Here is a 20,294-nt window from a genome sequence, read left to right as displayed (position 1 = left end):
TTCTCATAATTATAGCTTAACCACTATCACTAATGTATTAATGGTGACCTTGGATTTATATGTAATAAAAATTCTATGTGTGTTCAAATATACCATCTTTTCATCATTCCTATTAGGTAGACAGGGTGGTTGCTATTACAGTGTCCCACTTTTTGCATGGAAAAGACTGACATTGAGAGAGATTAAAGTAATTTGTCAAGGTTACAAAATTAATGAATTAACTGAGTCACAGCCCAGTTAATTCAGACATATCTTCAAAATAAGTAATGAAATTTATAGGCTGGATGACAAAGATTCATTTTTAGGGACAGCCTAGAATATCTATAGTCTTCCTCTGTTTGCTCATCAGATTCATGATACAATAACACTGAGTTCAAAAAAACATACTCTACAGAGTATTATGACTGTTTCTCTCCAATTATTCAGATGATTAGGCTATAATAAACCAAACATTATATACCTAGATTCTTCATCTAAGACATCTTGATCAACCTCAAGTGCAGAGGACTCCACCTTTAGGATCTGTTCACCTTCTGTTCCTGACACGAGCAGTGATTCTTCAGGTTCTAAACATAAGTTCCTAAAGGTAAAGTACAGCAACAAGTTATTTTCTATGAATAAAATAGGTATATATTTATTGTTCTGAATGCATGTAGCTTTAGTAGCCTTCAGCTGTTCTAAGTGTAGTTATACCTAATAAACTGTTGACTCTGGGTGTCAACAGTGAAATCAGTACTTATGATTAATTTAAAATGATTTTAACATCAATTCGATATATGCTGACAAGAAGGCAAACTAGAACTTTCATATGTGAAAAGTTGGCATAAATGCCTAGAAACAAAGATACTATTTAAACAGGTTAAAATAATGTTTGTCTTGGTGAACAGCTAGAGCTTTATTTTCCTGATATTTCCCGTCCTTCAAATTTTCAGGCTTCTAAATAAATAATCAAAAAGACAATTTTCCCAATCTACAAGGATGTACACCATGAGTCTAAGACTTTTGGAGTCATAAATTTCCTAAATTGTAACGTACAAAGGGCATTTAGCCCAGAGTATCGAGCTGAATTAGACTGAAAATGCAAGCATCACAACACACCTGATTCTGTTTTCTAGCGTGTCTATAAGAAGTTGCTTCTCACAGAGCAGTTTCTTCAGTGATTCCAACTCTTTTTGTTTTTCAAGTAGTTCTTTTTGAAAACGGTAGTTTGTCTCTTCTAAAGTTTCACAGAAAGCCTTAAAAACAAACAAACAGCAAATAAAAAACATATGCAGAAAGAGAATAACATTAATTACTTACGCAGTACCTTTCTCAAGGGCATAACTGAAGAGTCAAAGAACATAGGTAACCAAAATAATGTGTATACAACCCAGATGATTTGTTCTCCACCCTCATCTTCTTAGGTCTCTGCTACTTTAGTACCTACTGGGGAACTTATAAATAAATATAAGTCCCTTTTCTTGAGAATTATTAAGCAGTAAGCCAGGGTGCCTGAAATGAATATGTGATATCTCTCTAGTGTATAACTGGGAAAAAAGTTACTAATAACCACTGTTTTAGCTTCTATTCTCCTTAGCCTGTTTTTGCCCAGTCCTAGATGATTATACTTTAAAGAAAAAAAAATTAAAAAAAGAAAACTGCGGCTATTGATTCCATTTGTATTAGCTCAGAAGACACATCCTATAATAACGATTTCCTTCATAGTGCCTTCAATATTATTTTCCCTTGCTTATCCTTTTACTATATTCACTCAAAGACATTCTATCCTTTATACCCAGGAAGCTAAACACTACTGAAATAGATTAAAACAAAAAACAAAATCATATTGCCATGAAGAATGATGTCATGAAAAAAATCTGGGTCACTTACCTTGATGAGGCTTTCAGTGTTGCTGATCAATTCTTTTAATTGTTCCTAGTTATCTATCGTTCCCTGTCTCCTTTGTGACTACGTTAAAACTTCACCCCTGGCAAATCCCCTACAATATGTTACTACTGGTGAGCCCAAGCCCAGCAGATGATCTTTATTCCTATACCAGAAAAAAAAAGTTACTCTCCCAGAATCCTACCTACATTTGCATTCCGTTCTTGTCCTCAAGAATATGTGCCTCTTCAAGTTAAGCCCAATCTCCTTTGGAAGCCTGCCCTATCCCATACACTCTCTCTTAAATTTTCAACCTTTCCCTCTCTTTTGGCCCTTAGGTTTATTTAATCAATTTGACTGAAGTTGATTAAGCAAACCCTAAAAATCTCTCCACATAAAAACAACTGCATTATTATGAACTTTCATCAAATCTTTAACCGTGGTCATTTTTAAGTCTTTTGTCATTTACAGACAGTTCTGGGTGTACTCTGATGATTTTGCAAATATGTTCCTATAAAAGGGTTTCATCTTCAAGAAATTCATGGAAAAGACTCTGACAAGTACAGGTTTCTGGTAACTGACTGTACTGCTGAACTGAATGAATAAGCATTTTCAGAACTCTAATGAAAAACTGATGAACTCATAAAAGTGCTAACAAAAGATCAAGATGAAAAAAAAATTAATTACATGGGACTGAGTGAACTGATGAGGATGAGTATAATTTTTGTGACTTTCTGTCTGAATTAAAAAAAAAAAAATCCCACAAGGACTCAGAGGCAAAGAATATACAAATCAATTTTCACTGCAAAGTAAAGGAGCTGTTACAGTGGAGGATTACTGGACTGAATGTCAATATTATGACATAGTATGAGTGTGTTTCATGTTTGGTAATTGCAATCATTGTTGCTTTTGTTGTGGTCATCCATGTACAATGCTTGGTGTCAGTCTATTTACTCTTGTAAAAATAAAATACAGTGTGTGTGTGTGAAAAAAAAAAAAAAAAAAAAGTCATATCCACCACTCCCTTGATAGGAGTCTCTCTAGCTACTAACTCATCTTGTTCTTTTCAAAATAAAAAAGATTTCCAGGAAAAAAGTTTTTATCATCCAAATTTAGCCTCCCCATTCATGGCTAAAATCATTAGTTTTACTCTCTTTTCTCTACTAATTATACCCAGGCAAATGCTAACAATGACTTCTAACTGTCAAACCCAAAGTACTGTTTTTCTCAACTTCATAGCATGTCACTACTGACTTAAAAAGTAAAAAAAAAAAAAAAAAAAAAAAAATTAATGGAATCCTCTTTTATTGTCCTCTGTGAAACTTCCTGGTTCCCCTAACTTTACAGTTACTTCTTAGATTTCTACTTGTTCTTTGCATGTGGGCATTCATCAGAGTTTTGTCCTTGATTATATATTCTCTTGCTCTGTATCTCATCCTTGGGCAATTACTGTTATCACTTCAACTATAACCTATACTATTTGCTATCGACTTCCAATTGTTTTTTCTGTTCATCTCCAGCCCAGACCTTTCCTGAGTACACAGATATCATTCATATGCCTATTGGTCCCCTTCAACTGTATGTACCAATGGTAAGTCAAAATGCACTCCCAACGGAATATCTGCTCTACCACCTCACCATCAAAGCCACCAGGCAAACATCTTAGATCACTGCATTTCGCTACTTTCTATGACCCAGGTAACCCAGTCTTTCCCACTTTCCCCTTCTCCTCCTCCCCCACTGCCTCATCAACATCTCGCTATACTCATCTACTCTATACTCATTTCTACTGTGCAGTATTGGCATAAGGTTAGGTAATGCGATCAGTGAAAGAGAAGAGTGCAGAAGCAAACCCTTCCTTTCATGTTCATTTGACTTTTGATAAAGGTGCCAATACAATTCAACACAGGGTACCGACACATTTTAATATCTATAGAAACTTAAGATCCTCACTTCACACCTTATACAAAATTAGCTCAGTATGGATGTAAGAGTTAAAACTATAAAACTTCTAGAAAAAAAAAATAGGAGAAAATCCTGGTGGCCCTGTGTTAGGCAAAGAGTTCTTATGATACAATACCAAAAGCATAAGCCATAAAGGATGTGATAAAATGACCTTCATTATAATTAAAAACATTAGCACTTCAAAAGGTACCATTAAGAAGATAAAAAGACACATACAGACTATGAGAAAATATTTGCAAATCATGTATTTGATAAAGGACCTGTATCCAAAATAACGAATTCTTACAACTCAGTAAGACAAACAACCCAACTAAAAAATAAGCCAAAGGCTCAAACAGACAATTCGTCAGAGAAAACATACAAATGGCAAAAAAGCACATGAAAAAGCGATTAACATAAAAATCATTACGGGTATACAAATTAAAACTATAATGAAATACCATTTCACACCTACAAGAATGGCCATAATCCAACAGACAGATAATATCAAATGTTTGTGAGGACATGGAGAAACTGGAACTCTCATACACTACTGGTGGGAATGTAAAATGGCATAGCCACTTGGGAAAACTCTTTGTAAGTCTCTTAAAAAAGTTAAACATAATTTACCATATAGCCAAACATTCTATTCTTAGGGATCAACCCAAGAGAAATGAAAACATATGTCCACAAAAAGCCTTCTCTGAAATTGTTCATAGCAGCATTATTCATAATAACACAAAATTGGAAACAATCCAAATATCCCTCAGCTGGTGACTGGATAAACAAAATGTGGTATATGTGCACAACAGAAAACCATTCAATAATAAAAGTAATGAAATACTGAGAGAGACTATAACATGGATGATGCTCAAAAACATTATGTTAAGTGAATGAAACTAGATGCAAAGATTATATATACTGTATACTATTGCATATTGTATATACTATGCATATACAATATTATGCATATTGTATATATGAGATTATATATATATAGGCACACATATACACTTATATGCACATATATATACACACACACAGTATGATTCTATTTATATGAAATATCCAGAAAAGACAAATTTGCAGAGACTGAGAGCAGATCAGTAGTTGTCTGGGGCTGGGAGTGTGGAATGGCTGCAAAATGGCTTGTAGAATTTTTTTTGAGGTGATGGAATTTTCTAAAACTGCATTATGGTAATGGAGACACAACTCTACAAATTTACTGAAAGTTATTAAATTGTACATTTACAATGAAATATCAAATAGCAAATTTTATGGATGAAAATTTTACTTCAATAAAGCTGTTTAAAAAAAAGCTATCGCATTCCTCTAACACAAAGAACTGACTCAGTTTAACTGAAAACATTACAAATCTACCAATTAAATCTGTTCCATTTAAACACTATTAAACATTTGGAAGAAAAACTTGCATAAATCCTAGCTAATCCTAGCTGAATCTAGCCAATTGCTTCAAGAAGTAGGCTACTTTAACACGTCAAGTAGCGTAATTTGAGTAGCCTTAAGCTTGAGCTGAATTGATAACAAGACAATGACTTCTACTTCTGAAGATTGGTTTTTTAAATTTGATTTTAACTGTAGGTTCTTTACTTTGATACTTAGATGGAAGAAAACTCAGCATGCAAATGTTACTTTTAAATGTAAAATAAATTTCCAAGTAATTTTCTTTTTTCTGAAACGGTATAAATAAAGAGAATAAATGTAGAATTTAATTTTAGGGCTTCATAGACTATAGGACATGTATGAATTTTTATTTTTTCACTGAATTACGTTCATGTATTTCAATGAAAGAAAGCTTTGACTCAAACATTAAAAGCTTTCTGTGCAAAACTACCATGGTCTGAAATTATAACTTTGCTGTTTATTGTTCCATTCAAGAAACAATGTAGTTATTGTATGGTATTATTTGTTCCTCTTTTTCATGTGATATATAATACAGCACTTACCCTGCTTTCTTCTAGGCTATCAAATGGACCTGGTGGATCATCCAGACAAAGAAATTCTCTCACTGCAAGGCTTTCAAAGGAAAAAAAAAAATTAGCTGGGGTACAAATAAGTTTACAAAAGATAGCAAGATAGCAGAAAGCAAAAGTTACTCTGAAGCTAGCTATAGTGTTTTAAGCAAGTTGGTTCTGCTGATAAATGAAAATAAGCAAGATGGAGTATGTGTTTTCACACAAGTAACAAAATACAAATATAAAATCTACAGAAGATACAAAGATTTTAGGTTATTTCTAAGATCTTATGAACATAAATAGATTGTGAATTTATGTTACATATAAACTACACGACATAAAACATAAATCAGAAATGGTATAGGAAACCAAAGTAAATGGTGAAAAGACAGTATTATTTTCAAAGAAATATTAATTTGAACTAGTCTAAAAAAGTCATTATCTTTTTATGAAGAAATACAATTTCTAATTTATACTTCATTTGTTTCTTCTTCAGGAGATGATTCTAAAGTAACTAAAAAGTATTTACTATGAAACAAGTTAAAGATTTTTCTTGTAATCATGTTTATTATATTAATTTACTTAAGTATTTTCCCTAGAGAATTCAAGAGAAAGAATTCTGATCATCCCATTTCTGAATTACCATAAAGTTCATAATAATGAAATAATATGATATTGTTATACTTTTCAATTATCAGAAACAGGTTAAGAAGGTAGAAAACTGAACTTCCTTGTTACAAAATACTCCTCTTTCTAAAAAGTAATCTTGGATTGAGAGACAGCTCTATATGTATGTTAAAACAAAAATGTGGAAACTTAAAGGATGATGATGAAGGGGGTGGTGATAAGGAGATAAATGGGATTTTTAGTAAAATCTTTCCAAAGGAAAAAATGAATATAGAGAAGTGGTGTTAAGAAAGTAATCCAGAAGATCCCAAAAATAGAAAAAAAGAGGAGCAAGTTTCTGGATTATAAAATCTTGATAATATAGATAATAAAAAAACATAACACTCAGGGAAACTGAGATAAAACTTGAGTATTCATAATCATGAAATAATAGAGATGGAAGAGATCATAAATGTGATCTAGTAGAACTATCCATAGTATGCTGCTTATATTATCGCTTTTATATGTTCAGCCAAGAATATGTCTAAACACCTCCAGAAATAGGGACTATAATCATCTCTTAAAATAAACCATCCTAAGTTTGAATAACACAGGCAACTAGAAAATTATTTCTTCACTGAGCTGGATTTTTCTCACTGAAGCTTCTATTCATGAGTCTTAGTTTGGCTTTCTGGGGCCCTTCCAGGTAAGTCTAAGTCTTCTTTCACATGATAACCCTAAAAATATGTCAAGAATGTTATGTTTACTCTAACCTTATACCGCTAACAAGCAATACTAACACACTGACATTTCCTTTTCTTTTTTCATGTAACAAAATTTACTGAGTACTTAAAGCCTATATGGTCTTCTGCATTCATGGAGCCAACATTTTTTTCCAGTTTTACTGAAATATAATTGACAATTAAAAATTATATATATTTAAGGTATATAACTTGACTTGATATATAAATACATTATGAAATATGAAGTACAATCAAACTAATTAACATATCTATCACCTCACATGGTTACCATGTCTAACATTTTCAAAGTACATTACACACACAGGGCTTTCACATATCCTACTTTATTCAATTTCCACAACAATCATGTGAGGTGAGGATAGGCATTATACCTCCATTTTACAAGTGATAATAAAGTTCAGAGAGGTAAAATGACCCACCCAAGGTCATCAGTGCAAGTGGTAGAGCTGGACCTTAAATCTGTCTTCTGAGTATAAATATGTGCCTTTTTCTCCTTTAAACTCTTTTCTCTTATGTTTTGGTTCATTTGGATTCTTTCCCCTTGCTGATCACTTCTTTCTGACCACATTCAATTTTTCTGTATCTTTCTCTAATCAAAGTCTCTAGAATACTGCAGTTGGTCTAATAGTATAGAGAAGAACAGGACCACCATACGTTCTTTTGGTTTAGATATTGTACTTTCTATCCACCCACTATTTATATCGGAAAACCAACTATTAGGCAGAATGAGGCACAAGAAATAAACTGATCTTGGGATTGACAGGTCAAAAGTTTGGATGAAACGCTGAGAGAACAGCCTTTAAGGATGAAAAGGAAAGTGCTAAGAAGTTTATGGAAGAGTCTTTTTAATACTTTCAGTGTATGACAACTTAATGTGTGACATTATTTCTTATAAGTTTATACTCAGATTTCCTCATTCATTAGTAACATTTTTATGTTCACCATTACTCTAACTATTGGAATGCTGCTGCTAGGAAAGAAAAAGAGGGTAAAGGGATATATGTATTTCTTTTTATACCTTTGGTTTATAGCAGAAATTCTTTTTATACCTTTGGTTTATAGCCCAAGATCCACAGTGATGTTGACAATGTACCTAGTTGTAGGAAAGTTTTTTTAGAGTAGTTATTCCATTTCATTCTCCTCCCCTAAAAATCTTTATGATTTATGGCTCACTAGAGTTCTACTCAAATGAAATCCAATGGATTCTCTAAATTTTTTTTCACTACAGTTCCAAGGTTATATTCCATGCCCTACTTTGTTTAATCTGTAGCATAAGAATGAAATTTAAAACTGGCACTACAACTGTGATTTACAAAACACTTTTTTCAGGGGTTCAATACATTTCTTCTGTTTCAATAGGACTGAGTTGATGGAAGAAGAAAGTTAATACTCTTAAGCTCTTTTCCCATCCAAGGAAAGAGACACACAAGAATGTCTTGGCAGATGGTAGTGTTTGAGAAGACAATTTCTTTCTCAAAAATTCGGGTACCTTTTCTCCCCCCTAGAAAAGGAAGCCTTTACCCCTTCTTGAGAATCACTGACTAGAGAACTTTATTTAGATTAGATAAATATTTGACTGCCTACGTGTGCCATGGCTCTGCTCAGTGATTTCTTATATATTATCAATGTACAATTTATAAACAAATCAAGTAAATTCAAATAAAGTGTAAGTACCAAAGAGTCTATATTATTAAATGGTCTATGGATTAAATAGAAGTCAATTAAAAAAAATTATTATTTATTTACTTGTTCACTGATAGGTTCAATACAACCTCCTAATCTCTCTTCTGTATGTGATCTTTAATACTTTTGTTTCCATTTGACCATGATAATGAAGGTAAGAAAAACATCAGAATTAGGAGAGAAACCCATCTAAGAGAAAATCCAACAATCTGGAATTGAAAGGTATGGAAAGACTATCTTTCTGTTCTCTTTATCACGTAGAGTAACTTCTTACTGTGGTTGGGAAATCTCTACTTTAAAATTGTGATCAGTTGTTGACTTAACTTGCCTGAATATAAGGAAACCAGAGATGGTACCCTTCAGCATTGTTTTTATAAGAGCAAATTTGCCCTATAGCTTAAACTCTTCCCTTGAGTCTCTTGAAAAAGTTTTCTTTAAAAGAGTTTTACTGTAATTTTCAAACTTCTTAAAAAACTATTTCATCCAGTGAATCTTTTATTTCATAATATACCTTCCTTTTTTTCTTTCATGGGTATGTATTTGTATTGTATGTTTACCAATGTATTAATGTATACATTGGTAAGTATTTTTGACATAATTTCAAAAATAACTAATCTAACAGTATGGATAATCCTTAGCTTCTCTCCAAATATGTCGAACGATTAAATGTGACTATTAAGTTAATATTATATCATCACACACTCAAAGATAACTTTGTAAGAAAATACAAATTAATGTACGTAGACATGATTTTAAAAGACCAGTAATTTAATAGCTAAATGAGCTCTTTATCTCAAAATTTATATTAACAAAAAGCTAAAACTAATGCCTACAATTCATTAAAAGGTCAATAAAGAACTATGTAAAAAAAGTACTAAAAATACTAGATACTACTTCTGTCAAAACCAAATTAAGCACAAAAAGTCACTGCATGAAAATATTAATTGAGGGATTTCAGATAGAAATGTTTTATCAGTTACTATTTCTCTTCAGTATTCTCTACCAGTAAAAAGAAAATAACAAAAATTTGACATTAAATACAACCCCGAGGATAGGGACTCAGGGATCAAGGCTGGTGACGGTGAGGGTCACGGTGAGGGAGACGGGTTGGTGGGTGTGAAGCTGAAGGGCTCACGTTTACCCTCCTGGGGTGGATGTGCAGGTGAGGCTGTGGGCCTAGTTTATATCTTGATTATCTCTCACCTAGTTACTTTTAGTCCACTTGTGTCCCTACATTCAGTTTTATTCCTTCTAATACAAAAAATACTTCAAAAACAAATGTTTTATGTCAAGCCCAGCTTAAAACCCATCTGTGCCTCCTCTAACAAGAGGGAACAAAGCCAAGGTCTTGGCGTTGGCATAAAACACCTGTGTACATTCAAGCTTTTACTGCCTTTCTTATTTGACACTTCAGTAATAGTACATCCTCATGTCTATCATGTTGTTTCATGCTTGCTGCTGTCATCCTGGCCCATCCTTCCCACCTTCAGCTGGCTAACTCAGACTTCATATTCATGACTTAGCTCATCTATTATCTCCTCATAGAATCTTCTCTGACTAAATCCCCCTCCCCTACACTCTACTCGGTTCAGTACTCTTATATGCATTACTACACCACCTTGAAGAGATCCCTTTCATAGGACTTACTACACTGTATTATTAGTATTTTCTGTTTACCAAGCAGTCTGCTTCAACAAAAAGTAGGTGACAAGTTCCAGGGCTGTACAGAATCTGAATAAATTAGCATAGCACAGAATAAATATTCAAAAAATAATGAATTTATTTGTAAGAGCTATGCTAATTGCTCTTAAAAAAATTAATGAAACTATTAAGAGCATCAGAACAAATTTCTATCCACTGTTGTGGATAAATAATACAGCACAACTCTCAAATTTGGGATGGAGTTTAGTTTTTAATAGATATGCCTAGTTTGACGAGGGAGTAAGCTTAGGACAGCAACATGTAAGACCAAAAGTCTTAAGAGTTAAAAGAAGGTTAGAATCTGGCTGTTTCTGATGGTATGTCTTCAAGATTTATAAAGAAGCACAATGAAAGGAATAGCATATGAGAAACTTAGAGCTGAAAAAGGATTTTTAGAGAACATTTAGTCCAATTACTTCATTTTCTAATTGGAAACACTAATTAAAATCAGTTAAGTAGGGCTTCCCTGGTGGCGCAGTGGTTAAGAATCCGCCTGCCAATGCAGGGGACACGGGTTCGAGACCTGGTCCGGGAAGATCCCACATGCCACGGAGCAACTAAGCCCATGCACCCCAACTACTGAGCCTGCGCTCTAGACCTGCAAGCCACAACTACTGAAGTCGGGGCACCTAAAGCCCGTGCTCCACAACAAGACAAGCCACCTCAATGAGAAGCCTGTGCACCGCAACGAAGAGTAGCCTCTGCTCACCGCAGCTAGAGAAAGCCCGCACGCAGCAACAAAGCCAAAAGTAAATAAATAAAATAAATATATAAAAAATAAATGCATACGTTTAAAAAAAGTCAGTTAAGTAATTGCCTAAAATTATTTCACTACTAAGCCCAGAAAACTGAATTTTGCATAAGGTCTTTGAGACCTAATTTAATAAGTTAAGAGTTTACGTGTATCTGAATACAAAATATTTAGCTTTATTACATTAAAAAAACTGTCCATAACTGAAGGTCTACCAAACTAATATTTTGTGGTAAAAATCATCCAACCAACCTTAGCAATAATGTGTTCATTCTCATGCGCTGTCATTATATAAACTATTGCATATATAACTGAATTCTTTCATTTTATAAAAATACTAAGACTAACTCAACCTCTCTTGACAGTATCTTCACATATAAAAACAACTTACACATTAATAAAATTTCCTGTGAGAAGATGTGAAAATGTATAAAAAATAGTTTCTTTACATATTCTTGTTCAAAAATTATAGATTTATTGAATTTTACAACTAGAAGAGACCTAAGAAGTCATCTAATCCAATATATCTCATGTAAATAATTCCCTCTTTAATACCACTGATAGTTATCTATCCTAGTCTCTTCAAATATTAATGCTTAAGGTAAACTCACTTTCTCAAAAGGCAGAACATTTTTATACCAGACAGCTTAAAATGACATGTAGCTCTTTTTTATCTGAGCTGATGGGGGCTTCCTCTAATTGTTCACTTATTCCTAGTTCTACACGTTAGTCTTGCTATTCAAAATGAGGTCCCTAGGCCGGCAGCAACAGCATCACCTAGAAACCTGTTAGAAATGCAGAATCTCCACTCCAGACCTTGCTAATTCAGGACGTGCATTTGAACAAGATGCACACTATAGCTGGAGAAGCACCGCTTTAAAGCTAAATATCATTTGATTAATTCTTTTCCCCATCACAATCTTTCAAACACGTGAAGATGGTTATCATGTCCTTCCAAGTACTTTTTTTTTTTTCAAAGGGTAAATTCTTATTTCTTTCAATTGTTTCCTCATGTAAATGTCTGGATACTATATACTACAGTATATATTTTTTAAACCATGAACTGCTGTTAATCCAGATCTATCTGCACTTTTTTTCTTTTAACAGATGTAGAATTTAAAACACTGAATTTTGGCATGGAACGCCTTATAGATGAATGGTAATATAAGGAAAAATATGTACTTTTAACCCTTGTATTTTAAAGAATTAAGAAGAAAAATGTGGTATATCAGGATATATGTGTAGTAATTCTGAAAACAGAGAATAGTAAGATATTTGGTGTGCTGATTAAATGATGTAATTATTTCAAAGTAGCACAAACCAGAATAAAACAATAAATAGCTAAATTTTAACTATAACAGATTATGCAATATGAGAACTTCCCCCTCTATCCATCTTTACACATCCTTCACCTTGACAAGCTGAGTTACATGCTATTTCGGGTACAGGACTTTGCCTGCTTGCTTCTGCATTTTGATATAATATTCCCTCTCATTTGGAAAGTCCTTCTTTACTTTCTCTTTGTCGGTTCAAATAGTATTCATTCTTTAAAATCCAGCTGAAATATCACCCTCTAGGAGGCCTCCTCTAATTCTCCCAGTCAAAAGTTCCCTCTCTTCCTCTTCTGAAAGAGATGGAGCTCTATCCATTATAGTTCTTTTGGGTGTGTCTTCTTCCTATTCGGTTTTCTTGAATAAAGGATTAGCATCTAATGCACCTTTGTGTAGCTGTAATACCTTATATATAGTAAGACCTAAATAAACATTTATCAAACAAAAACCAATAATAAATCCTTTATCATAAAAATATTAACATTTTAATCTGTTTTCTTACTTTGTATTCTCTAAATGCATCTGAAAATAACATTCGCTTAAAACATTTAAATCAACAATTCTTAACATCCCTTCAGTTCTTACTTCACTTCTGTTTTGTTATAGTTAGAGAAGTTGTAATATTAAGAGCTGCCAGTTGTGTACTGGCAAGCTCTTAGCCAAAATGAAGGTTAACAAATAACTGTGTCATGAAGTGCTAAGGAATCAAAACGGAAAGTGAAAGAACTGTATAAAGAATTAATATCAGATAATTACTTGGCCATATAAACATAGTAATTTTCTATGCTGCCGTTCCAACTGTAACAGGATGCTAACAGGTATACCAATAGGTAATGTAAACTCACTGATATTCTAAGTAGTGATTCTTAAATATGTAGTTTCATGTGTATTGGGATTTTGTCTTTATCCTTTCCTCCCTTATAAGAATTCATAAATGGCTGTTTGACAACCTCAGACTTTCTGGATATTCTCTAATTATTTGTCCTCCCACCCATAATCTTAATCTATTGTTCAAGATTCTCAAACCCCACTCCCTACTTCAGTATTGCTTGATTCACTGCAAACAGGACTGATCTTCCCCTTCTCTGAATTCCTTTTACTTTTATAATCTGTATCATGCCAAGTAGGACTTCATAAACTCCATTATTTCATTCAAACAGAAGCTTAATTTCTTCAAATGAATTAAGTTCAGTAAGTATACCCTCAGCTTCCTTTTTACCCTTCTTAGTATGACAAAGGGCAAATGCTTAGGATACAGATTAAAAACTTTTCCCTCTGCCAAGTCATGTTTTAAACAGTAATTTATTAAGAAACTGCTTAAATTGTGAAATAAAAAATGCTATTCATCACTCGCAAAAAATATAGTACCCTAGAACAAACAAGGTATACAAACCTTATTTAGAGTTGTATTTAAGTTATCTTACTTGTATTCCTTAAATGACTGAGATATATGACAAAAATAAGTAAGCAAGTAAATGTGAGGCACAATAGAGGTTTTCACGCAACACTTTTTAGAACCTTTAATATTCTAGGAATGTCAAATGAAACCTTTCCCCAACTTATTTGACCAAGAAATCTTTCTTTCCCTGAAACACCTATTTATAAATTGAACACGATCATTATCACTGTTCTAAGGACTGCAATTTTAGAAACAGGATCTTGAATGTTTACCATACAGACACAGATCTATTATCAATAATTAAAAAAAAAAGATACATCTCAACTAAGATACACTTTTAATGTTTAAAAAAATCAAGAAATCACAAGACGAGTTCATCAACGTGGTTCATACTATTTAATATTTCATTAAATAGAGTATAGTCATTTATAGAATAAATTTGATTTTAATTTACCATATTTGCAATATAGAGACATAAAGGTTTACTGAATAAGGAATAAGAGAAAGGGGATATGATGTTTTGACTTCTTAGGTGTAAAAGTCTTCTTTTATGGTATGGTATAAAATATATTTTCTTCAAAGGCTTTCTCTATGATTTTAGACTTTGTTGGTTTCTATTCCTGCTTTGTGTATCTGAATTAACACTAACATTTTTTTTTTTCTTTTTTCTTTGGAGAGATGTAAAAAATTATAGAAAAGTAGGGAGCATCCACCTCCCTACCACCCAGGCTGGAACACACAGTTGCTAAGTTTTGTCATATTTGTTTCAGTCTCTTTTTCTTATAAATAGTACAACAGCAAATATCAACAGTTCTGCCATTCATTCAACAAGTACTTATTGAGCATGGACTCTGTGTTGAATTGTGCTGAGCACTGCACACTGAATGGTGGGTAAACCAGCCACATGACCTACTACTATGTATGCACCTTACAGCCTGGTAGGAGAACACAATCAAATAATCACACAAATAGTTACAAACTGAGATGTTGTGAAAGTAAAGTACCAAGCAGCCTTTCTCAGCTGGGATTCCATGACAGGATTAAACCCTGCTGACAATGATGTGAGTGACTATTTTCTCATTCTCTTAAGACTGGTACATAGCTAGTAGCATCCTAGAAGTATGTAATGAGAAGTTAATTCATTACATGCAATGGGTGTCTTAGGGCATTAGGAGTTGACTTTCAGAACCAGTAGAGAAGATACTATGAGAAGACCTGACCTAGTTTTTGGTGGTGGTGGTAGGTGAGGGGTTGGTCCAGACAGCCAGTTACCTAAAAGTCTGTGTTGAAACATGAAGGAGTTATCTAGGCCGGGGCTGGGGGAGCAAGGGTAGTAGTGTGAAATGTTGCCTTTCTAGGGAATAGCATACTGAAAGGTCCTAAGGGACAAAGGAGCAGGCGACTTTGAAAAATTACAAGACCAATATGGCTGATGTACAGAGAATGGGGGCAGGGAGGAATAAGAAAACATGAAGTTGGAAAGACACGCAGGTGGTCAGGGACCAGAAAGGATGACTTAAACTGCATTACAAAAGATCACTGTGGCTCCAATGGACTATAGAAATAAGAGTGGATGAGGAAGATGAGTGATGGGAAAGGAGTAATTAAAGTGAGAGAAAACTGCTAGACTAGGTGGCGATGGCAGGAATGGAGAAAAGTAGGCAGATTCGAGTAGTGTTTAAAGTATAAAGGCAGGGATGTGTCCAGATGACTTGTGTGTTTTAGGTAGAGGATGATGCTGAATATTGGGGGAAAAGTCAGAGAGTAAGCATTGAAGTCTATCCTAGGTTTGAGGTTTGTCTGAAGGAGATGTCAAGGAGGCAACTGCAGATGTGAAACTGGAGATGAGAAAAGGGGTCTGGCTTATAGTTCCTTTATTAGAGGAAAGTGAGGGGGGATGGGCAGAGATCTTAAGCAGTCACTGAGCTTAGCACACATTAAGAAGCAAGATGTAGAAGCAAATTGGAAAAGAAGAAGTAAAACTGTCACTGTTTGCAGATGACATGATACTATACATAGAGAATCCTAAAGATGCTACCAGAAAACTACTAGAGCTAATCAATGAATTTGGTAAAGTTGCAGGATAAAAAATTAATGCACAGAAATCTCTTCCATTCCTATAAACTAATGATGAAAAATCTGAAGGAGAAATTAAGGAAACACTCCCATTTACCATTGTAACAAAAAGAATAAAATACCTAAGAATAAACCTACCTAGGTCTTGTTTATGGTTGCCTTTGCTGTGCAAAAGCTTTTAAGTTTCATTAGGTCCCATTTGTTTATTTTTGTTTTTATTTCCATTACTCTAGGAGCTGGGTCAAAAAGGATCTTGCTGTGATTTATGTCATAGAGTGTCCTGCCTATGTTTTCCTCTAAGAGTTTGATAGTGTCTGGCCTTACATTTAGGTCTTTAATCCATTTTGAGTTTATTTTTGTGTATGGTGTTAGGGAGTGTTCTAATTTCATACTTTTACATGTACCTGTCCAGTTTTCCCAGCACCACTTATTGAAGAGACTGTCTTTTCTCCATTGTATATTCTTGCCTCCTTTATCAAAGATAAGGTGACCATATGTGCGTGGGTTTATCTCTGGGCTTTCTCTCCTGTTCCATTGATCTATATTTCTGTTTTTGTGCCAGTACCAGACTGTCTTGATTACTGTAGCTTTGTAATATAGTCTGAAGTAAGGGAGCCTGATTCCTCCAGCTCCATTTTTCATTCTCAAGATTGCTTTGGCTATTTGGGGTCTTTTGTGTTTCCACACAAATTGGGAAATTTTTTGTTCTAGTTCTGTGAAAAATGCCAGTGGTAGTTTGATAGGGATTGCATTGAATCTGTAGATTGCTTTGGGTAGTATAGTCATTCTCACAATGTTGATTCTTCCAATCCAAGAACATGGTATATATCTCTCCGTCTATTGGTATCATCTTTAATTTCTTTCATCAGTGTCTTATAATTTTCTGCATACAGGTCTTTTGTCTCCTTAGATAGGTTTATTCCTAGATATTTTATTCTTTTTGTGGCAATGGTAAATGGGAGTGTTTTCTTAATTTCACTTTCAGATTTTTCATCATCAGTGTATAGGAATGCAAGAGATTTCTGTGCATTAATTTTGTATCCTGCAACTTTACCAATTCATTGATTAGCTCTAGTAGTTTTCTGGGAGCATCTTTAGGATTCTCTATGTACAGTATAGTATAGTATAGTATAGTATAGTATAGTATAGTATATGTCATCTGCAAACAGTGACAGCTTTACTTCTTCTTTTCCAATTTGGATTCCTTTTATTTCTTTTTCTTCTCTGACTGCTGTGGCTAAAACTTCCAAAACTATGTTGAATAATAGTGGTGAGAGTGGGCAACCTTGTCTTGTTCCTGATCTTAGTGGAAATGGTTTCAGTTTTTCACCATTAAGCAGCTCATGCAGCTCAATAACAAAAAAACAAACAACCCAATCCAAAAATGGGCAGAAGACCTAAATAGACATTTCTCCAAAGAAGATATACAGATTGCCAACAAACACATGAAAGAATGCTCAACATCATTAATCATTAGAGAAATGCAAATCAAAACTACAATGAGATATCATCTCACACTGGTAAGAATGGCCATCATCAACAAATCCAGAAACAATAAATGCTGGAGAGGGTGTGGAGAAAAGGGAACACCCTTGCACTGTTGGTGGGAATGTAAATTGATACAGCCACTATGGAGAACAGTATGGAGGTTCCTTAAAAAACTAAAAATAGAACTACCATACGACCCAGCAATCCCACTACTGGGCATATACCCTGAGAAAACCATAATTCAAAAAGAGTCATGTACCAAAATGTTCACTGCAGCTCTATTTACAATAGCCAGGACATGGAAGCAACCTAAGTGTCCATCATCGGATGAATGGATAAAGAAGATGTGGCACATATATACAATGGAATATTACTCAGCCATAAAAAGAAACAAAATTGAGTTATTTGTAGTGAGGTGGATGGAGTTAGAGTCTGTCATACAGAGTGAAGTAAGTCAGAAAGAGAAAAACAAATACAGTATGCTAACACATATATATGGAATCTAAGGGAAAAAAAAAAACGTCATGAAGAACCTAGTGGAAAGACAGGAATAAAGACACAGACCTACTAGAGAATGGACTTGAGGATATGGGGAGGGGGAAGGGTAAGCTGTGACAAAGTGGGAGAGTGGCATGGACGTATATACACTACCAAACGTAAAATAGATAGCTAGTGGGAAGCAACCGCATAGCACAGGGAGATCAGCTCATTGCTTTGTGGCCACCTAGAGGGGTGGGATAGGGAGGGTGGGAGGGAGGGAGATGCAAGAGGGAAGTGATATGGGAGCATATGTATATGTATAACTGATTCACTTTGTTATAAAGCAGAAACTAACACACCATTGTAAAGCAATTATACTCCAATAAAGATGTTAAAAAAAAAAAAAACCTACCTAGGGAGACAAAAGACCTGTATGCAGAAAATTATAAGACACTGCTGAAAGAAATTAAAGATGATACAAACAGATGGAGAGATATACCATGTTCTTGGATTAGAAGAATCAACATTGTGAAAATGACTATACTACCCAAAGCAATCTACAGATTCAATGCAATCCCTATCAAACTACCACTGGCATTTTTCACAGAACTAGAACAAAAAATTTCCCAATTTGTGTGGAAACACAAAAGACCCCAAATAGCCAAAGCAATCTTGAGAATGAAAAATGGAGCTGGAGGAATTAGGCTCCCTTACTCCAGACTATACTACAAAGCTACAGTAATCAAGACAGTCTGGTACTGGCACAAAAACAGAAATATAGATCAATGGAACAGGAGAGAAAGCCCAGAGATAAACCCATGCACCTATGGTCAACTAATCTATGACAAAGAAGGCAAGGATATACAATGGAGAAAAGACAGTCTCTTCAAAAAGTGGTGCTGGGAAAACTGGACAGCTACATGTAAAAGAATGAAATTAGAACACTCCCTAACACCATACACAAAAAGAAACTCAAAATGGATTAGAGACCTAAATATAAGACTGGACACTATAAAACTCTTAGAGGAAAACATAGGAGGAACACTCTTGGACATAAATCACAGCAAGATCTTTTTTGATCCACCTCCTAGAGTAATGGAAATAAAAACAAAAATAAACAAATGGGACCTAATGAAACTTAAAAGGTTTTGCACAGTCAAGGAAACTATAAACAAGACGAAAAGACAACCTGCAGAATGGGAGAAAATATTTGCAAATGAAGCAACTGACAAAGGATTAATCTCCAAAGTATATAAACAGTACATGCAGCTCAATATTATAAAAACAAACAACCCAATCAAAAAATGGGCAGAAGACCTAAATAGACATTTCTCCAAAGAAAACACACATATGGCCAAGAGGCACATGAAAAGCTGCTCAACATCACTAATTATTAGAGAAATGCAAATCAAAACTACAATAAGGTATCACCTCACACCAGTTCGAATGGGCATCATGAGAAAATCTACAAAAAACAAATGCTGGAGAGGGTGTGGAGAAAAGGGAACCCTCTTGCACTGTTGGTGGGAATGTAAACTGATACAGACACTATGGAGAACAGTATGGAGGTTCCTTAAAAATCTAAAAATAGAATTACCATATGACCCAGCAATCCCACTACTGGGCATATACCCAGAGAAAACCATAATTCAAAAAGACACATGCACCCCAATGTTCATTGCAGCACTATTTACAATAGCCAGGACATGGAAGCAACCTAAATGCCCATCGACAGATGAATGGATAAAGAAGATGTGGTGCATATATACAATGGAATGTTACTCAGCCATAAAAAGGAACGAAATTGGGTCATTTGTAGAGATGTGGATGGATCCAGAGACTGTCATACAGAGTGAAGTAAGTCAGAAAGAGAAAAACAAATATCGTATATTAACGCATATATGTGGAACCTAGAAAAATGGTACAGAGGAACTGGTTTGCAGGGCAGAAATAGACACAGATGTAGAGAACAAACGTAGGGACATCAAGGGGGGAAAGTGGCGGGGGTGGTGGTGGTGGTGGGATGAATTGGGAGATTGGGATTGACATGTATACACTAATAGGTATAAAATAGGTAACTAATAAGAACCTGCTGTATATAAAAAAAATAAAATTCAAAAAAAAACGAAGCAATATGTATATGCATAGTACATGTGTAATATAAGGTGATATACATAAAAGAAAGACTAAGAAAAAAGGGTGAAAAAAGTAAGGGCAGTTTTCTTATTTGTT

At 34.3% G+C, this 20,294-nt stretch overlaps 1 protein-coding gene across 4 annotated transcripts in view; it reads right to left on the bottom strand.

Annotated features, from left to right (window-relative positions):
• The window catches only part of SNX16 (sorting nexin 16), a 53,451-nt gene that overhangs the window by 16,855 nt on the left and 16,302 nt on the right, over positions 1–20,294 (bottom strand). For all 4 annotated transcript variants that reach the window (XM_082363586.1, XM_082363584.1, XM_082363583.1 and 1 more), the window contains 3 exons: positions 5,775–5,844; positions 1,099–1,235; positions 461–580 (listed from right to left, as the gene is read on the bottom strand). In XM_082363586.1, the coding sequence (XP_082219712.1) occupies positions 461–580; positions 1,099–1,235; positions 5,775–5,844 (327 nt within the window). The remainder of the gene's footprint in view (positions 1–460; positions 581–1,098; positions 1,236–5,774; positions 5,845–20,294) is intronic.

This window comes from Balaenoptera borealis, assembly GCF_965194805.1.
Source record: "Balaenoptera borealis genome assembly, chromosome: 17".
Lineage (NCBI taxonomy): Eukaryota > Metazoa > Chordata > Mammalia > Artiodactyla > Balaenopteridae > Balaenoptera > Balaenoptera borealis.
The sequence above is the reverse complement of the archived record's forward strand: the minus strand, read 5'-3'. Positions and strand labels throughout refer to the sequence as shown.